The sequence below is a fragment of the Equus caballus genome, chromosome 13 (genome assembly GCF_041296265.1).
Source record: "Equus caballus isolate H_3958 breed thoroughbred chromosome 13, TB-T2T, whole genome shotgun sequence".
Classification (NCBI taxonomy): Eukaryota; Metazoa; Chordata; class Mammalia; order Perissodactyla; family Equidae; genus Equus; species Equus caballus.
The window spans coordinates 5,535,699-5,552,688 of record NC_091696.1 but is presented as its reverse complement, the minus strand read 5'-3'; the positions used below and the strand labels follow the sequence as shown (position 1 = coordinate 5,552,688).

The window sequence follows — 16,990 nt, the reverse complement described above, 5'->3', positions numbered from 1 at the left end:
GATGTATACCTTTTCATATATTGCTAAATTCTATTTGCTAATATTTTGGTAAGAATTTTTACATCAATATTGGTGACAGATATACTGGTCTATAGTTTCCTTTTTTGTACTGTCTTTGTCAGATTTTGGTATCGGGGTAATACTGGCTTCATAAAATGAGTTGAGAAGTTTTCCTTCCTCTTCTATTTTCTAGAAAATATTGTGTAGAATCGGTATTAATTCATCTTTAAACATTTGTAGAATTCTACGGTGAAATCATCTAAGCCTGGAGATTCTTTTTGAGAGTTTGTAAGCTGCAAATTCCATTTCTTTAATACTTATAGGTCTATTCAAATAATCTATTTCATATTGGGTGAGTTGCGTGATTTGCGCTTTTTGAGGAATTGGTTCATTTCATCTAAGTTGTCAAATATGTAGAGCTGCTGGCCCCTTACTAGCCTTTTGATATCTTCAGGGTCTTACAGTGATATCCCTGTTTCAATCCTGATACCGGTAATCTGTGTCTTCTTTTATTCTTTATCGGTCTTGCTAGAGGAGTGTCAATTTTATTATCTTTCCAAAGAGCCAGCTTTATGTTTCATTGATTTTATCTATCGTTTTCCTGTTCTAAACTTTATTGATTTCTGCTCTTATCTTTAATATTTACTTCCTTCTGTATGCTTTAAGTTCATTCTTTTCATTCATGCTTTAAGCTCTTCTTTTTCTAGTTTCTTAAGGTATGAGCTTAGATTACTGATTTGAGACTTTTCTTCTTTTCTAATGTAACTCTTTATAAGTAAGGTGTCGTTTCTCTCTCTCTGCTTTTAAGATTTTTTGTTCGTCTGTAATTTTCACAAGTTTGACTACGGCATGTCTTGGCATGGATTTCTTTGGGTTTATCTTGTCTGAGATTTGCTCAACTTCTCGAATCTGTAGGAGTGTCTTTTCCAAATTTGGGAAAGTTTTGGCTAATATTTCTTCAAATACTTTTTCAGCCCCATCTTCTATCTCCTTTCATTCTGGGATGTCTGTGACATGAATGTTAAGATCTTTTGTTACAGTCCCTCATGTCCCTGAGGCTCTATTCATTTTAAGTCTATTTTCTCCTTGTTGTTCAAATCGGGCAATATCTATTCTTTTGTCTTCAACTTCACTGATTCTTTCCTCTATCCTCTCCATTCTGCTACTGAGCTCATCCAATGAGCTTTTCATTTCAGTTACGATATTTTTCGGTTGTAAAATTGCCATTTGGGTCCTCTTTATGGTCTTCTACTTCTTTGCTGAGACACTGCATTTCTTCATTTGTTTCAAGGGTGCTGTAATTTAATTGCTCATTGAAACATTTTTACGATGGCCGCTTTAAAATCCTTGTCAGATAATTCCAGCTTCTCTGTCATCCTGGTGTCGGCATCTGTTGTCCTTTCTTACTCGAGTTGAGTCCTCTTGGTTCTTGGAATGAGGAGTGATTTCGATTGAAACCTGGACATTTGGGTCTTATGTTATGAGACTCTGGAGCTTATCTAAATTATGTATTTTGCAAGAAAGTCGTTTTAAACACCTGACTGTCAACAGACCACAGACTACGTTTGCAGAACATATATTAAGGTTTACTTACTAGTAAGGTTCTCCATTTTTCAAAAAAGTATCCTGTTCCTTTGGGCTTGCACTTGCTTTTAGCTCCTTCACTATTACTCTTGCTACACTAGTGCCCGTGTAAATCTCTCCAAGGAGGACCTAAAACCAAAGGACAGTTTTTTCATTTCACTTCCATCAAAACGTAAAGAAGTGCATCTCACTTATCAGGAAATGGAATACAGGAAAAGGAATTAAGCAACAAGCACATGGCCTTCAATTATTTTACATACTACATCCAAAAAAGCTTGGAAAACTAAAATATTTTCCTTCAGTTTTAAATCACTCCATCAGATATTTATAACATTCATATATTTATATGTAATTCTTTTCTATTTACTTAAAAATGTATTACACTTTCATGGAAATTACCAATGACACTACAGAAATTTCTAAGTTCAGTTCAAACATAACTCAAATGTTTCTCAAAAACACTTCAACTGAGTTTTGTTACTTTGTCTCCTGCACATATGAAAAAGTAAAGTGACAAACAGCCAAGGTACAAACAAACTATCACTGCATTCTAACTTTAAAAATCCATGGCATTCCAATTATTCCAGGCCTTTATCTTGTACTAAACCTCCAGTTAAAACACAGGGGAAATATAGTCTACGGAAATTAACAGAACACAAAATGAGAATGAAAATAAGAACAAGCTATAAGTGAAACATTAAATATAATATAGGACAGTGCAAAAGCATTCCAAAACACAATATTTAAGGTGGAAATTTTGATGAAGTAAAAGCTTTAATTTAATTTGAGAATGATCAAAACTAAAAGGCTTCCTTTTAAGATAGTTTTTCACAGTTTCATAAAACAGACTAATTTTAATGCCCGGGAAATAGAAAGTAAGAACTTGAACAAAATTTAATGTGTTTATTAGGAATATAAGGGTAAAAAAATGAACAGAACAAGAAATTCTGATAATTAACTATGTCTTATTCTTTGTTTCAAAGAACCAGCTTGTGCATAAGCCTGACACTCAAAAGATATCAATTTCAAAGAAGGGGGAGAATAATTAACAGACTACTGCAATAACCTGGCTCGTTGTCTCTCTCTCCGCCATCACTGTTATCATTCCTGGTGTTCAATATCTGCAGCGACAATTCATTCAACCCCTGGACCTCTCAGTTCTTTGACCTCACTTCCAATAATCTTTTCTACGACCCCGTCTCAGGAAACACTTCCATGGGTGTAGACCTAGCTAATAATTGTATTATGTCCAAAACTAACTTCTTCTCTACCAGTCCTTTGACTTCCAGCTCACTTACTTCAAGAGTCCAGTCCAACAAGTGCACAACCTGCCCCCCAAATTCATTAATGGTACCACTTTTCCACCAGCCCGGGGCCTCACTCCTCTCCCTGACAGCTTAGACCCCATGCTCCTTCAGTATCATCACTCTCACTGAGTTATGATAGCTTGGCCAACCCCAGTGCTGCTTACATTCAACTACCTGCCTACAATAAAAAAAGCACCAAAAGTAGGCAAAAACACACAACCACGATGACTGGTCCCATTTTAAATTGGCGAGGGTCCTCAGCACTGCCCATCATCGCCCTGCCCTAGTTAACAGACTTCCCCAGAGGCCTCTTACACACCTTCTCCTCCTATCCAAACTTCCAGCACATCTTTTTGCTCCTCCCTTTCAAACCGGCCTCTTATTCACTGAATAAAATAATCAGAAATGAACTCCCTCACTTTAACACCACACCCACCTGCACCTGTATCCACTCCCTCTGCTTTTCCTTTCATTTCAAGAGAGAAACTGTCTCTGCTCCTAACACCAAGTCCTACAAATGTGCTATGGATCCCTCCTACAATTACCCCCCTCTCTCCTGCATAATCACTTTCTCCCCGTCATATAAACATGCTAAAATAGCCGCACATCCTATAAAAAAAACAAAGCAAATCAAAAAACCTCCCCTTGGCCCTTGGATGGTCCCAAACAGCTTGTACTGCATTTCTCTGCTCCCCTTTAGAGTAAAACTCCTTATCAGAGTTGTCTAAACATGCTGTCTCCACTTCCTCCCTTGAACCCACTCCACGTGAGGATGTGACCCCTAAGCGGCTCTTTTGAGGATGCTGTGGAGCTCATGTTGCCACATCCTAATCATCCCAGTCTTGATCTTACTCAATGTGTCAGCAGCATTTCCTATAATTCATCTTCTTGGAACTCCTTCACTGACTTTCAGAAAAGTCCTGCCTCCTGCATCTCTTCCTGCTCACTGGCTGATTCTTCTGCTTCCTTCACTGGTCTCCCCGACTGCGCTGACCTCTCCATGCTGCAGAGCCTCAGGGCTCAGTCCTCGCGCCTCCCCCTCTTCTCTGTGTTCACATTCTCGGTCATTTCATCTAGTCTCATACCTTTAAACACCATCGATAAACTGAGTTCTCCCAAATTTACATCTCTGGCCTGGAACCTCTCTCTTGAACTCTAGACTTGTTTTTCCAACCGCCTACTTGATACCTCCATTTGGATGACCCACCTAACATACCCAAAAGCGAACTCCTGACTGACTTCCTCCTCTGCCCCTGCTTCTCCTTAGTCTTTCCCATTTCAGTCAACAGCAACTCCATTCTTCCCGTCACTCAGGCCACAGGCAGTCATTCCTGACTCCCCTCCTTCTCCAACTCCATCTCTGATCCGTCCCAAGTCCTGTATGCTCTTATTCAGAACTCCACCTTGGGTCACACCATTTCTCAAAACCCCAAGCTATCATCCAGGTCCAAGCCTGCTTGCATCTCTCCCTGTAGGACTGCAGTGGCCTCCTACCCAATTCCCCTGCTTTCCCCTTGGCCCTCTACAATGTAACTGCCAGAGTGATCCTTTTAAAAGGGAAGCCAGATTACATCAGTCATCTCTCAGACTCTGGAGTACCTTCCCATCTCACTCTAGGCAAAGCCAAAGTCTAAATGCATAGAACATCTCCCATCACCTGGCGCCCCTACACCCCTCTGAGCTTGTCTCCTACCACTGACTATTCCCTGTCTGATCAGCGCCACCCCAGAAATCTAAGTCTTGGCAGGCCAGGGCTCTATCCTGTTTGCTGCTACGCTCCCAGCACTCCACAGGCCAGGACTTACCCTCTGCCTCCAGATCGCCTCCCACCACCGAGAACAACGCCTGATACACAACAGATTTTGCTAAATGGCTTAAAAGACTTGGTAACTAATGAAGTTGGGACAACATCAAAGATGCAGGACTGACAGACAACTCTGAATGGAAAAGACAAGAAACACAAGATGGCTGATTACAGAGCAAATACATCTTCCCGACTTGACTGCCCTGCCTATGGTGCAACCAGCCCTCAGTTAGAACATTCCACAGGGAACGACTGCTACATCACAGAAACAGCTGCCAGACTAAGATCATTCCTCCTGAGCAACCTGCGGTAAAAAGACCAACAAAGCACTATGACTACAGGCCACTCGACACACTACAAGGAATAGAGAACAGTTCCTCTTATAAAAAGTCTATCATCTACAATTCTAAAGTGTTTTAAGTGCCATATGGGGAAGGGGGAAGAAAACTAAGGAGACAGGGGGAAAAGAAGAAAAAAACAAATAATTTAACTTGCGGAGGATAAAAAGCTTCCGAAATTCTGGTCTCTTTCCCCTTCTTACTGTTCTTATGTCAACAGTCAGAAAAGTCTTTGGTATCTAAATAAAAGCCCTGCTCGGAAAAGCCTATACACCAGGACTGCTGAAGCTCGCATTCCCGTGCAGTGTCAGGGGGCAATGGGGAAACTCGATTGGTACTTAACGTCTAGAGAGAATGTAGAAGTCACACAATATAATTCTTAATTAGCTTTAAATTCTAAACAGTATAACCAGGAGGGGAAAAATTGAAAGCGAACAACATTTTACCTTTCCAAACCAGCCATTTCCAATTTCCTGTATATAATTTAGACTGTGGCGGGCAACTTGAGACTTCAAACCTTCTGTAGAAAAAGAACATAAAAACTAAATATAAGCACTTAATGGAAATAAAATAAATATTAAACATATAACCTACAAAGTACAAACACTAACATAAATTTAATGCTTGTGCTAATAAAGGTAGAAATACATAAAACATCTCTTTCAAACTAATAATGCCAAACAATTTCAAGTTTCAAAACTGACAAGATTTTTGAATGAGTATCCTACCCTGATTCTTTAACACCTTGCACTGTTTCTTCTGATCCAACTACTCCACTATAACCATTCTCACCATTCCATTGGCCTTTACTTGGTCTTTAGTTTTATGGTGGAATAGGGCCCTCTGGGGACTGTTCCTCCCTAGAAATGCTAAAAATCTTGTCAAAAACTGTCAGCACCCACCTTATCAAAACTATGGAAGATAGTCAAAGGTTTACAGCAACTGAAGTGAACCAGAAGAAACACCACTGAAACAGGGCAGAATTATTTTGTGGCTTTTCATTTACCCTGGCCCCACCTCCCTCCCCCGGCACAGCAGCAGTCTTAAAGATGAGCCAAGTTCCAGTGTGGGTACTGGCTCCAGAGGGAGCAGAATGGACCTTCTTCCCAAGAAACTGTTTCATTTGACCACACTAGGGTTTCCTGGAAGGACTGCCGGAAGTGGCTTCCCCTTGTTTCACCTAACTCGAACTCTATCAGAATGCAACAGCTACACATTCCCTGAAAACACTGAAAGGCAAATGAACAAGGCACTGCCACCTGGGGCAAAAAATAACAGCTGAGGCAAACAGTAGACATGCTGAAAGCTTTGGGGGAAATGCTGGGGAGTGAGACTTTTGGGGGGAATGGGGGCTTTGAAAAACTACTGCATATATGAGGGAACCTAGAGAGCCACACGCGTGCTCAGGGACGGACACACACTCAGAAAAGACTTGAGAAGAATATAAGCTTCCACCTCTGGCTCATGCTCAGCACAAGCAGGAAGTGAAGGCTAAGGCAGAGCAGTAAGTGGCCTGGGTGACAAGTGCCCCAACACAGAGCCAAGGTGCAAGGACCCAGAGTACTTTCTGTTGTTTTCTTTCTCTTCTTCTTTTTTGCACATCATATTATTCAAAATATCCAGTTTGCAACAAAAAACTACAAAACATGCAAAGAAACAAGAAAGTATGGTCCATTCACACGTACAAAAGAAATTTAAAAGAAAGTGTCCCTGAGAAAACATAGACACTGGCCTTACTAGACAAAACTTTAAATTAACTCTCTTTTAAATATGCTGAAAGGGCTAAAGGAAATCATGGACATGATTTCCCAATAAGTAGACAAGATCAATAGACAGATAAAAATTATTAAAAGGAGCCACATAGAATCTTGGCACTGAAAAGTACAATACCAAAATAAAAAATTCACCACAAGGGTTCCACAACAGATTTCAGCAGATAGACTAATCAATGAACTTCAATATAGGTCAAATTTGAAACTATCCAGTCTGAGGAGCAGAAAGAAAAAAGAATGAAAAAAATCAATGAACAAGGTCTAAGGGAGTTGTGGGATACCATCAAGTGGACCAACATACACATAATGAGAGTCCCAGAAGACGAGAGAGAAAAGGAGACAGGAAGAATATTTGAAGATATAACGGCAAAAAACATCCCAAATCTGTTAAAAGACAAGAATCTACACATCCAAGAAGTTCAACAAAGTCCAAGTAAGATATCCTCAAAGAGATCCACACCGAGACCCATTATAATCAAACTGTTAACCAAAGACAGAGAATCTTGAAAGCAGCAAGAGAGAGCAACTCATCATGTACAAGGGATCTTCAAGGACTGCCACACAATTTCTCATCAGAAACCATGGAGGCCAGAAGGCAGTGAGATGACATATACAAAATGCTGCAAGAAAAGGACCATTCACCAAGAATTCTATAGCTGGCAAAACTATCTTCCAAAAATGAGGGAGAAATTAAGACTTTCCCAGATAAACAAAAGTTTAGGAAGTCTGCTGCCAATACACCTGCCCTACAATTGTTAAACGGAGGCTAAAATAAAAGGACACCAAACAGTAACCGGAACCCATATGAAGAAATAAAGATCTCTGGTAAAGGTAACTACATAGGTAAATAGAAAAGCCAGTATTATCGTATTTTTGGTGTATACTCTTTTTACTTCTTACTTAAATGATAAATGCATAAAAAATTATAAATCTGTGTGAATCAGCACACAACATATAAAGACGTAATTTGTGACAACATCAAAGGGACTGAGTTGTATACAGGAGCAGCGTTTCTGGATGCTATTAAAGCTAAGTCAGTATCAATCCAAACTCAACTGTTATAAATTTAAGGTAACTGTAATCCCCACTGCAATCACTAAGAAGATATCTAAAATATATACACAAAAGGGAATGAGAAGAGGATCATAATGGTACACATAGACACACACACATAACTCCAAAGGCCTGTTTTGCAGAAATGGAAAAACTGATCCTAAAATTCATACGGAATCGCAAGGGACTCTGAATAGCCAAAACAATCTTGAAAAAGAAAAACAAAGTTGGAAGAATCATACTTCTCAATTTCAAAACTTACTACAAAGCTACAATAATCAAAACAGCATGGTACTGGCATAAGGATGAACATACAGATCAATGGAATACACTTGAGAGTCTGCAAATAAACCCAGGGAAGTATGGTCAATTGATTTTTAATAAGGGTACCAAGACAATTTAATGGCGAAAGAACAGTCTCTTCAAACACTGTTGCCAAGACAACTAGCTATCCACCTGTAAAAGAATGAACCTGGGGGCCGGCCTGGTGGTGCAGGGGTTAAGTTCACACGTCCTGCTTCACAGCAGCCTAGGGTTTGCCGGTTTGGATCCCAGGGGCAGACATGGCACCGCTTGGCAAGCCATGCTGTGGCAGATGTCCCACATATAAGGTAGAGGAAGAAGGGCACAGATGCTAGCTCAGGGCCAGTCTTCCTCAGCAAAAAGAGGAGGATTGGCAGCAGATGTTAGCTCAGGGTTAATCTTCCTCAAAAATAAATAAATAAACACTATTAAAAAAAATGAGCTGAGACCCTTACCTCATACCATATACAAAAATTAATGGGTCAAAGACCTAAATTTAAAAGCTAAAACTATAAAAGTCATAGAAAATGATATAGGAGCAAATCTTCATGACCTGGGATGTGACAGTGGTTCTTAAATATGATACCAAAAGCACAAGCAACAACAGAAAAAAACAGATAAATTGGATTTCATCAAAGTTAAAAACTTTTGTGTATCAAAGGACACTACCAAAAGAGTGAAAAGACCACCCACAGAATGGGAGAAAATATTTGAAAATCATATATTATTATGAGGCTATTATAATTAAGATACTGTGGTACTGGGACAAGGAATTGATAAATTAACTAATGAAATAGAATAGAAAGCCGAAAGCAGATGCACACACATATGGAACTAAAAAGCAGAGAGGGAAGGACGGACCAATCAATAAATGAAGCTGAAAAAGACATAGTAATCTACAAGGAAAACTCATGGACTCTCTCCTAACACCATACTCAAAATCACTTCAGGATGAGTCATGGATTTTAATTAATTTAAATGCCAAAGAAAAACCTTAAAATATTGAAAAGGAAGTGGTTAAATATCATTTTGATCACAGAATAGGAAAGGATTTCTTTCTTTTTTTTTTGTTGAGGTAATATTAGTTTATGACATTACATAAATTTCAGGTGTACATCATTATATTTTGTGGAAAGCATTTCTTAAGACAGAAAAAGCTCTAACTCTAAAAAACAGATTAAATTTGGCTATATTAAAATTAGGATCCTTGTTCATGAAAAAGTTATTTTTTGTTTATATTTAATATTTTTAGTGTATACTTTGATTTCCTCTTATTTCCTTTTCTGTATGTTTTTTAGCTATTTTCTTAGTGGTTACCATGGAGATTACAGTTATCATCCTAAATTTAGAACAATCTAGTTTGAACTGATACCAATTTAGCTTCAATAGCAACAGAATATACCATTTGACACCCAACTGGCAGGAATATAACTTGGCAAACCTCCCGCGGAGGGTGAGTCGGCAATATTCATGAAAATAACAAACACATGTACTCTGTGACCCACTTTTAAAAATTTATTCTACAAGTATACTAGCACAACAACAACGTGGAAACCCGCATAGGTAAAAGCTTTGATTAGAAACAACTCAAATAGCCATCAATAGGAGACCGGGAAATAAACTGTGCTAGGTCCACACAATTTACATAGTATGACCCTGTTAGCAAAAACAAACAAGCTCTCTTTATTCTTACGGAAAGATCTCTAAAGCATACTGGTAAGCGGGAAAAGCAAGATGCAGAATAATATATTTACCATGCCACCTTTGAGTTAAAAAAAGGGAGGGAGAGGGGAATATTTGCATCAAGAAACTGGAAAGATGTGTAGGAAACCAAGAAGCTACCTAGGGAAGGTGGGGGTGGGAGGTCAGGTCAGAGTCGAAGACTAGAGAGAGACTTTTTACCATATGTACCTTTCTAAGTTTTGATTTTTGAACCACGTAACTACATTATCTATTCAAAAAATAAAATATGCTTTAAAAAGAGAAAAAAGGAAAAAAACGGGTAGAGCTTCTTCCAGACTTGCTTTGGAATGTGGTGAGCCTTTTTCACTTAATACATTACAAACATCTTTCATATCAAATATCGTTCACCTGCATCCTTTTATAGGACCACTTGATATTCCACTGTATGGATTTACCATAATTTAACAAGCTACACATCGACTTTAACCTGGTTCCATTTTATACTGCCAGAGAGTGCTGCAATAGCCACATCATCCGACTCAGGTGAAGCCAACCAGAATGGCTCTCCAAGGGTTTTCTTTCTAGCCAGAGGAGAGAGAAGTTCCTTTCCTGTCTGGCTGTAACGCTACAAGGATATGAACCTGGAGGTGGCAGCAGCCATGCTCCCTACTGAGGAAAGAAGCCTGCGAGACTAAGCCAACATGCAAAGAGAAGAGAAAATGTGGACTGAATGTGTAGTGCTGACGGTGCCTGAGTACCTGGCTCTAGCTGTCTCTAAGTCAGCTTAACCCCTGCTCTTGCCAGGGGCTGGTTCCACGGATCAGAAAATTCCCTGTTCTACATATGCTGAGCTGAGTTAGGATTCTGTTACTTGAAATAAATTCCTGAGAGTTAGACTCCAGGCCTGGAGAAGCCTCTCAGGACTTCCCTAAAGTATATTATCAAGTAAGCAGATATAAGATACAATATTTCTAGTTAGAGTTGAGTATACTCACGTTTACCTTATCCCAGGGACATATCAGACTCCTTTTAAACTTCACTATTTTGGTTGAAGTAATGGTAGTATTGTTACTTATAGAAATTAAAGCTAAATACTACATGTCATTTTTCTTAATGCTGCGAAATCTACAAATGTTAAATACACCCAACTTTACAAATATTTTATATGAAATGCACCAGCTGCGTCATGTTTTAAGTTACTTTTTCTTTTAGTCACACATGCCTACAGCAGTATAATCAACTGTTGGGTTTATACTGCCCTGAACAGACACCACGGTGGGCACAGTACCACAAACGGCAGGACCGGCACCTACCAACACTCTTGGCAGTCTTAGAAATCCCTAATTCTTGGACCACCAGTCATATTCAATTTTATAACAAAAAATCAATTAACATTTAATCAAACCTCTACCTTAGGATGAAAAGTCAACCCAATTAATTTATCCAAATATATGCTTCCTCCCCAAACACCGGACATCCCAGGAGAAGACGGCAGGATCCTACTCAGCAAGACAAGCAGTGTGGAGAACCAGCAGAGAAGCCTGTCTACCAAAACACAGGCCAGGAGCTCTGTCTGAGAGTTTCATTTCAATGAATCGAGGAGACTAGTTTACTCTTACGCCAGATCCAGGGTCCAAAAGGAAAGAACTCAGCTTTTGCAGGAATGCAATGGGCCTGAGCACTAGAGTGCAGCTTTACCAAGAAGCAAAAGGAAAAGCAAGCAGAGAAGACAGGCAGCCCAATTATTTTATGATTAGCAGCAAGGCACCCATTCTCACTTCTCAGAAATAACTCACCAACACATGACATTAGGACATGAGGTCTTACCTACAGAAGGCTGGAATTGTGATGGAGCTGGTAGTGAAATATTTGGTACTGAAAGGGTGAAAACTTCTGCTGGGGATTGAACGGAGGGAGTATCTTCTGCTGGTGGTGTGAAATCTATTTCATCATCAAAATTATCTTCAAATTCCTAACATAAAAGAAGAGCAATGTTATAGCCAATATAAATCAGTTTGAGAGCAAACATTAAAAACATTTGCTAACATTTAAGATAGGAACGTTTATTCATTCATTTGGAATATGCTGCCATAATTTTTTTTCCAATTCGTACTTACTTCAAGTAAAGAGCATATATAGCAGAATAAGATTTGAAAAGAAATTACACATGCTTTATGTAACTTTTTAAACTGACAGCCTAAAGTTAAATGCAAAATTTTCTAAAATGACCACGAAATTTAAAATGGAAATACTCTTCTAGGTTCAAAATTTGACTTTTAAGTTACTATAGTTTAATCTATTCTTTTTTTAATTCACTTTCACAAATCTCTTTGCATACTAAATCAAAACAAATTTATTTTTAAATTGTATACACATTTCAATAAGGTCAGTGAAAAGACAGCAAAAATATTTTTTAAGCGAGTCCTATTTCTCTGGAAAGAGCAACAATGGAAAAATTACTAAGCCGGGTAGAACAATCAAGATCTGAACCACAGAGGTTAATATAAAACTGCGTAGCAAGTAAGTGCAATTAACACTCTAAGGACATCCAGTTTTCTAAAGACGGCAACTTTAAAATTGAGCCTGCACCAATAAAGCTGTGGAAACCTTTTAAGGAACTGTGTTCAGCAGAAAGCTAACCTGACTCTTCCTATTATTCCAGTGAGCTGGGTCTACTCGAGGTCATGTTAATTTAACACAGATACAGATGATTAGCAGGGTCATTTGCTTGTTAACTAACAAGTATTACCCCCCAGGCACCACAACAGAAGCTGATAACAGAACAGTGAACAAGACTGTTTTCCATTCCTCTATGGAACACCCTTCTTTCCACTTTCCTTTTCTACCACTTCCCCCTTGGCGCCCATACAAGGAAGAAACTAAGTTATAAGGGTAGATTTCTCTGACACAACATTCATGTTCTCATGTGCATGTGAAAGGATATCATTCTCACGTATGTCACACGTTGTCAAATGCAATAGGACGTTACTGCCATGTGTGACAGGGGAGGGGGGAGCAGGACAATGAGGTAGCATAACTTCAATCTGTAAGGGTACCTCTAAACAGAGAGCTCTGTTCAATTTTCCATTTGGACATTCCTAAAGGTTCTCTCCTTAAAAAAGACTTTATCCATCACTTCTAACTTAAAGATAATGCCACTCAAAACTTTGGCAGCAGCATGATATACTATTAGGCAGCAGATGATTCTAAAGATTCAGGGAGGTAACAGTATAATTTTTTATAAATGAGGCTGTGAGAGAAGACTGGGTCACTTCTAAATTATGCCAGTGGCTATCAGGAGGCACTGGGGCAGGTCCCTTACTTTACCAGACTGTAGCGTCCTGGTCTGGAAGATGACTTCCCAGGGACCACTCCTCTCTAAAAGTGCACAGTTCTAAAGCTAAAGGAAACCCACAAATTACAGACGGTGATCTTCCTCCATCACATAGTGTGCAGAGCTGGAGAGGATCTCCTATAAACTCCCTGGGTCAATGCTGAGATTCAGGCGGGTTGGAACAAGCCAAGGCAGGAATGAGGCACCATGACACGTGGGAGAGACACGAGATTTCAGCTTCAGCAACGCTGATCAGACTTTATCTCTGTCCCCAAATGGCCAGGTGTCTGTGCAAAGCCCCTCAGCAAGAAAGTCAAGCAACACAGATTTTCTGCTTGCCACTGTGTCCCCATGTGGCACAGTCATTAATTTTCCACGGAAGTGTCTGCAGTGATTCTAGCACCTAGGCGCCGATGTCATGAATAAAGCCCTACACGTCTGGGGTGAAATCTTCTCAAGGCAATGATCTGTGCTAGTGAAGTCTGCTCCTCCAGTCATCCTTTGTCCTCAACCTTCCGTGTGTATAATGCTAGTGTGGAGCCGAGAGGATGGCACATGTCCTTACCTCCTCAGAGCTGCCACCAGACTCAAGGTAAAGAGAACACATAACAGAAACAGGTGTGAGGCTCTAGAAATAAGGTTCCTGCATCCACTAAAAAGGTTTTAGCTACAAGACAGCTTTCTCTTTCCCCAAATTGAGCCAGTGGCCCTGGGGACAGCCAGTAGGGCTCTACATTAAGGACTATTTTCTCTGCACGCATGAATCCCTTTTTTTTTTCTTTCCTATGTATTCCTTTTCAACAAGTATTGACTGAGCCCTAATACAAGCCAGCAGGCATGTGGTAAGCTCTACAGCAGGATTTCCCAGCTGCTTTCTGGCAGATTCTACCCATCTGTGGCTACAACCCAGCCCTTCTATGTTACCAGCCACTCCCCCATCCCCCACTCCCCAGGGTTTACAATCAGCAGCATTCTTTTTTTCTCCCCCTTAGGGAAGTCAAGGGTTAGAGGTAAACTGAAAGATGTTCTTCTTCATATACAAAACACACTGGGGGATCCCTTGGCCTCAATAATCTTAACCATACATTCATCAGTGCACAAAAGTTTGGAAATAAATCAAAACCAGCCTGCCCTTCCTTCTAGGCTTTATTGCAAGTGAATTCAATCATCATGCTTTATTCCTCACTTAGCAAAATCAATTAAAACAGATAAAGAGTTATTGTCAACGATGCTCTCAGGCAGGGTTAGCAAACTACAGCTGGTGGACCAATCCAAACCACCTATTTTTATAAATAAAGTTTTACTGGAACAGGGCCATTTGCTTACATATTGTCTATGACTGACATAGCACCACAATGGCAGAGTTGAGAGTTGAGTAGCTGTGACAGAGACTGTACGGCCCACAGTATTTACTATTTACAATGGCAGAAATACTTACTATCCGGTCCTTATAGAAAAAGTTTGCTGAAAAAGTCCCCTACTCCCAAGGGAGTGTGATATATAGCCATTCCATTGATAAATGTATCAGAAGACGATTTTAAACATTCCTCCTGTCTGTGCTCACCTTAAAGTCTATTTCTGGGTCCTTACAGCAGGATACACAGTTGGCAATTAACACTATTAATATCATTAAACTGCACACAGATAGGATCACAAAGGATGAGGAAACTTCCACAGCAGGTGCCTCACCTGGAAAGACAGAGAAATAATATTAAAAACATGGCCATTGCAAAATCATCTTTATATAAGTAAACCAATTTATTTTCTACCAGATGGAAATGGGATCAAGAGTTAACAAAACAATGCTAAAGTGCCCAAGATAAAGCTGATGACTAATCCAGGACAAGAAGCTGGGTTTTTTTTAAACTTTATTTTGAAACAATCTTAAGATTTACAGAAGAGTTCCAGAAACAACAGAGACAGTCCTCATATACCCTTCACCCAGCTTCCATTAACATTAACGTCTTACGTTACCATGGTAAATTTATCAAAACTAAAATAGTAACATTGGTACAATACTACTAAATTTCAGACTTTATTTGGATTTTACCATTTTTTTCACTAATGTTCTTTTTCTTTTCCAGGAGTCAATCCAGGCTAACAACGCTGCGTTTAATCATCATGTCCCCTCAGTCTCCTCCAATCTCTGCTGTTTCTCAGTCTTTCCTTATGTTTCCTAACCGACACTTTTGAAGAGCAGTGGTCAGTTATTTTGTAGTATTTCCTTCAATTTGAGTTGTCTGATATTTTCTCAAGAATGGACCAAGGTTATAGACATTTGGAAGAATCCAGAATCCCACAGTAGTGGTCTGCCCTTCTTGTTGCATCATGTCAAGAACACACGATGTCGGCACCCCTCATTCCTGGTGATGAGAACCATGATCACGTGGTCAGGTGGTTTCTGCCAGGTTTCACCACTGCAAAGTTACCACTTTCCCTTTACATACTCTCTTCCTTAAAAGCGAGTCACCGAGTCCACTGCACACTCACAGGGAAGGGAATTAAGCTGTACTCCCTGGAGGGAGGAATATTACAGAATTTCTAGACGTAAAAACCACTACAGTAATCAACATGTCGGGGAGACACTCTGAGGCTATGCAAATATCCTGTGTCTCCTTAAAGTTTTGCACACCAATTTTCACATTTGTCAGTGAATCTTGCCTGCAGCAATTAACACTGTGATGTTCTAATGGTGATTGTCTATTTTCCTCATTCCTTCTACAACCATTATTTGGAATTCTTCCTCAAGGAAGATTTCTCCCTTCTCCCTCACTTATTTGTTCATTCATTTAGATAGTTACAGATTCATAGATATTTATTTTCTATTCTTTGGGTTTATAATCCAATATTATCATTATGTTGTCGCTCACACTGTTCCAGCTTTGGCCCCTGGGAACTCTTTAAAGTTGACTGCTGGCTCCTTTGGACATGCTCCCCCCTTTTCTTTTTCCCTCCAACACTTCCTCACTTTCTGGCACTACCGGAAGCTCCAGGCTCCTCTTGTATTTTCTCTTCTCTGGCTTTAGAATCAGCAACTTCTCCAAGGAGCCCTGATCATGATAAGGAATGTTTCTAGTGGAGCAGGGATCAGCAATCTACAGCTTGTGGTTGCATGGCAGGGGTACACCCTCTGCCCGCAAACACACACACACACCAGCTAAGAATGATTTCTACATCTTTAAGGGTTGTTTTTAAAAAAATTAAAAAAATTAGCAACACATATTGCGGGTGAGCCACAAAGACTAAAATCTTTTACTACCTGGCCCTTTACAGAAAAAGTTTGTAATCCCCATCTAGAGCATATTTTCACATCTTACTTTCAGCAAAGACTTAGTTTCTGGAAAACATCTTATTCAACTGGGGCTATTTTGAACTTTTTCTTTGTTAGGGCAAACTATTAAGTTTCACCTACGGGTGTTTTACTAAGAAATAAACTTTCCTTTTTATTCTCCCCAGCTTTATTGAGATATAATTAACATATGAGTTTAAAGTGTACAATGTGATGATTTGATATATGTATATATTGCAAAATGATTACCACAATTAGGTTAGAAATAGACTTTTCCTTAAAATCTTCGTCTACGGCTATGTGAGCAAACACACCAAGTGGAAGACATGGAGACAAATCAATGAACGACGCCACCCTTTTTTCTTAAAATGTAAGTATAGTACCTGAAGCAAATAAAAACTAACCCAAACTCCTGTGTGAGCAAAACACTCTTGAATACAAAACAGCTTCAGTGAAGAGCAGAGAAGTCTAAAATCAAGTGAAAACAGGACTAAGTTCCTTGTCAATAACAAAAGGTCTATTT

At 39.5% G+C, this 16,990-nt stretch overlaps 1 protein-coding gene across 19 annotated transcripts in view; it reads right to left on the bottom strand.

Moving 5' to 3' along the window:
* LMTK2 (lemur tyrosine kinase 2) overlaps window positions 1-16,990 on the bottom strand; it is a 96,112-nt gene that overhangs the window by 49,887 nt on the left and 29,235 nt on the right. For all 19 annotated transcript variants that reach the window (XR_011424498.1, XR_011424497.1, XR_011424496.1 and 16 more), the window contains exons 2-5: window positions 14,743-14,867; window positions 11,672-11,816; window positions 5,480-5,553; window positions 1,595-1,713 (exon numbers count right to left, since the gene is read on the bottom strand). Coding sequence is in view for 3 of the 19 variants with exons in the window: in XM_014729803.3 (XP_014585289.3) it covers window positions 1,595-1,713; window positions 5,480-5,553; window positions 11,672-11,816; window positions 14,743-14,867 (463 nt within the window). In the remaining 16 variants the exon portion in view is untranslated. The remainder of the gene's footprint in view (window positions 1-1,594; window positions 1,714-5,479; window positions 5,554-11,671; window positions 11,817-14,742; window positions 14,868-16,990) is intronic.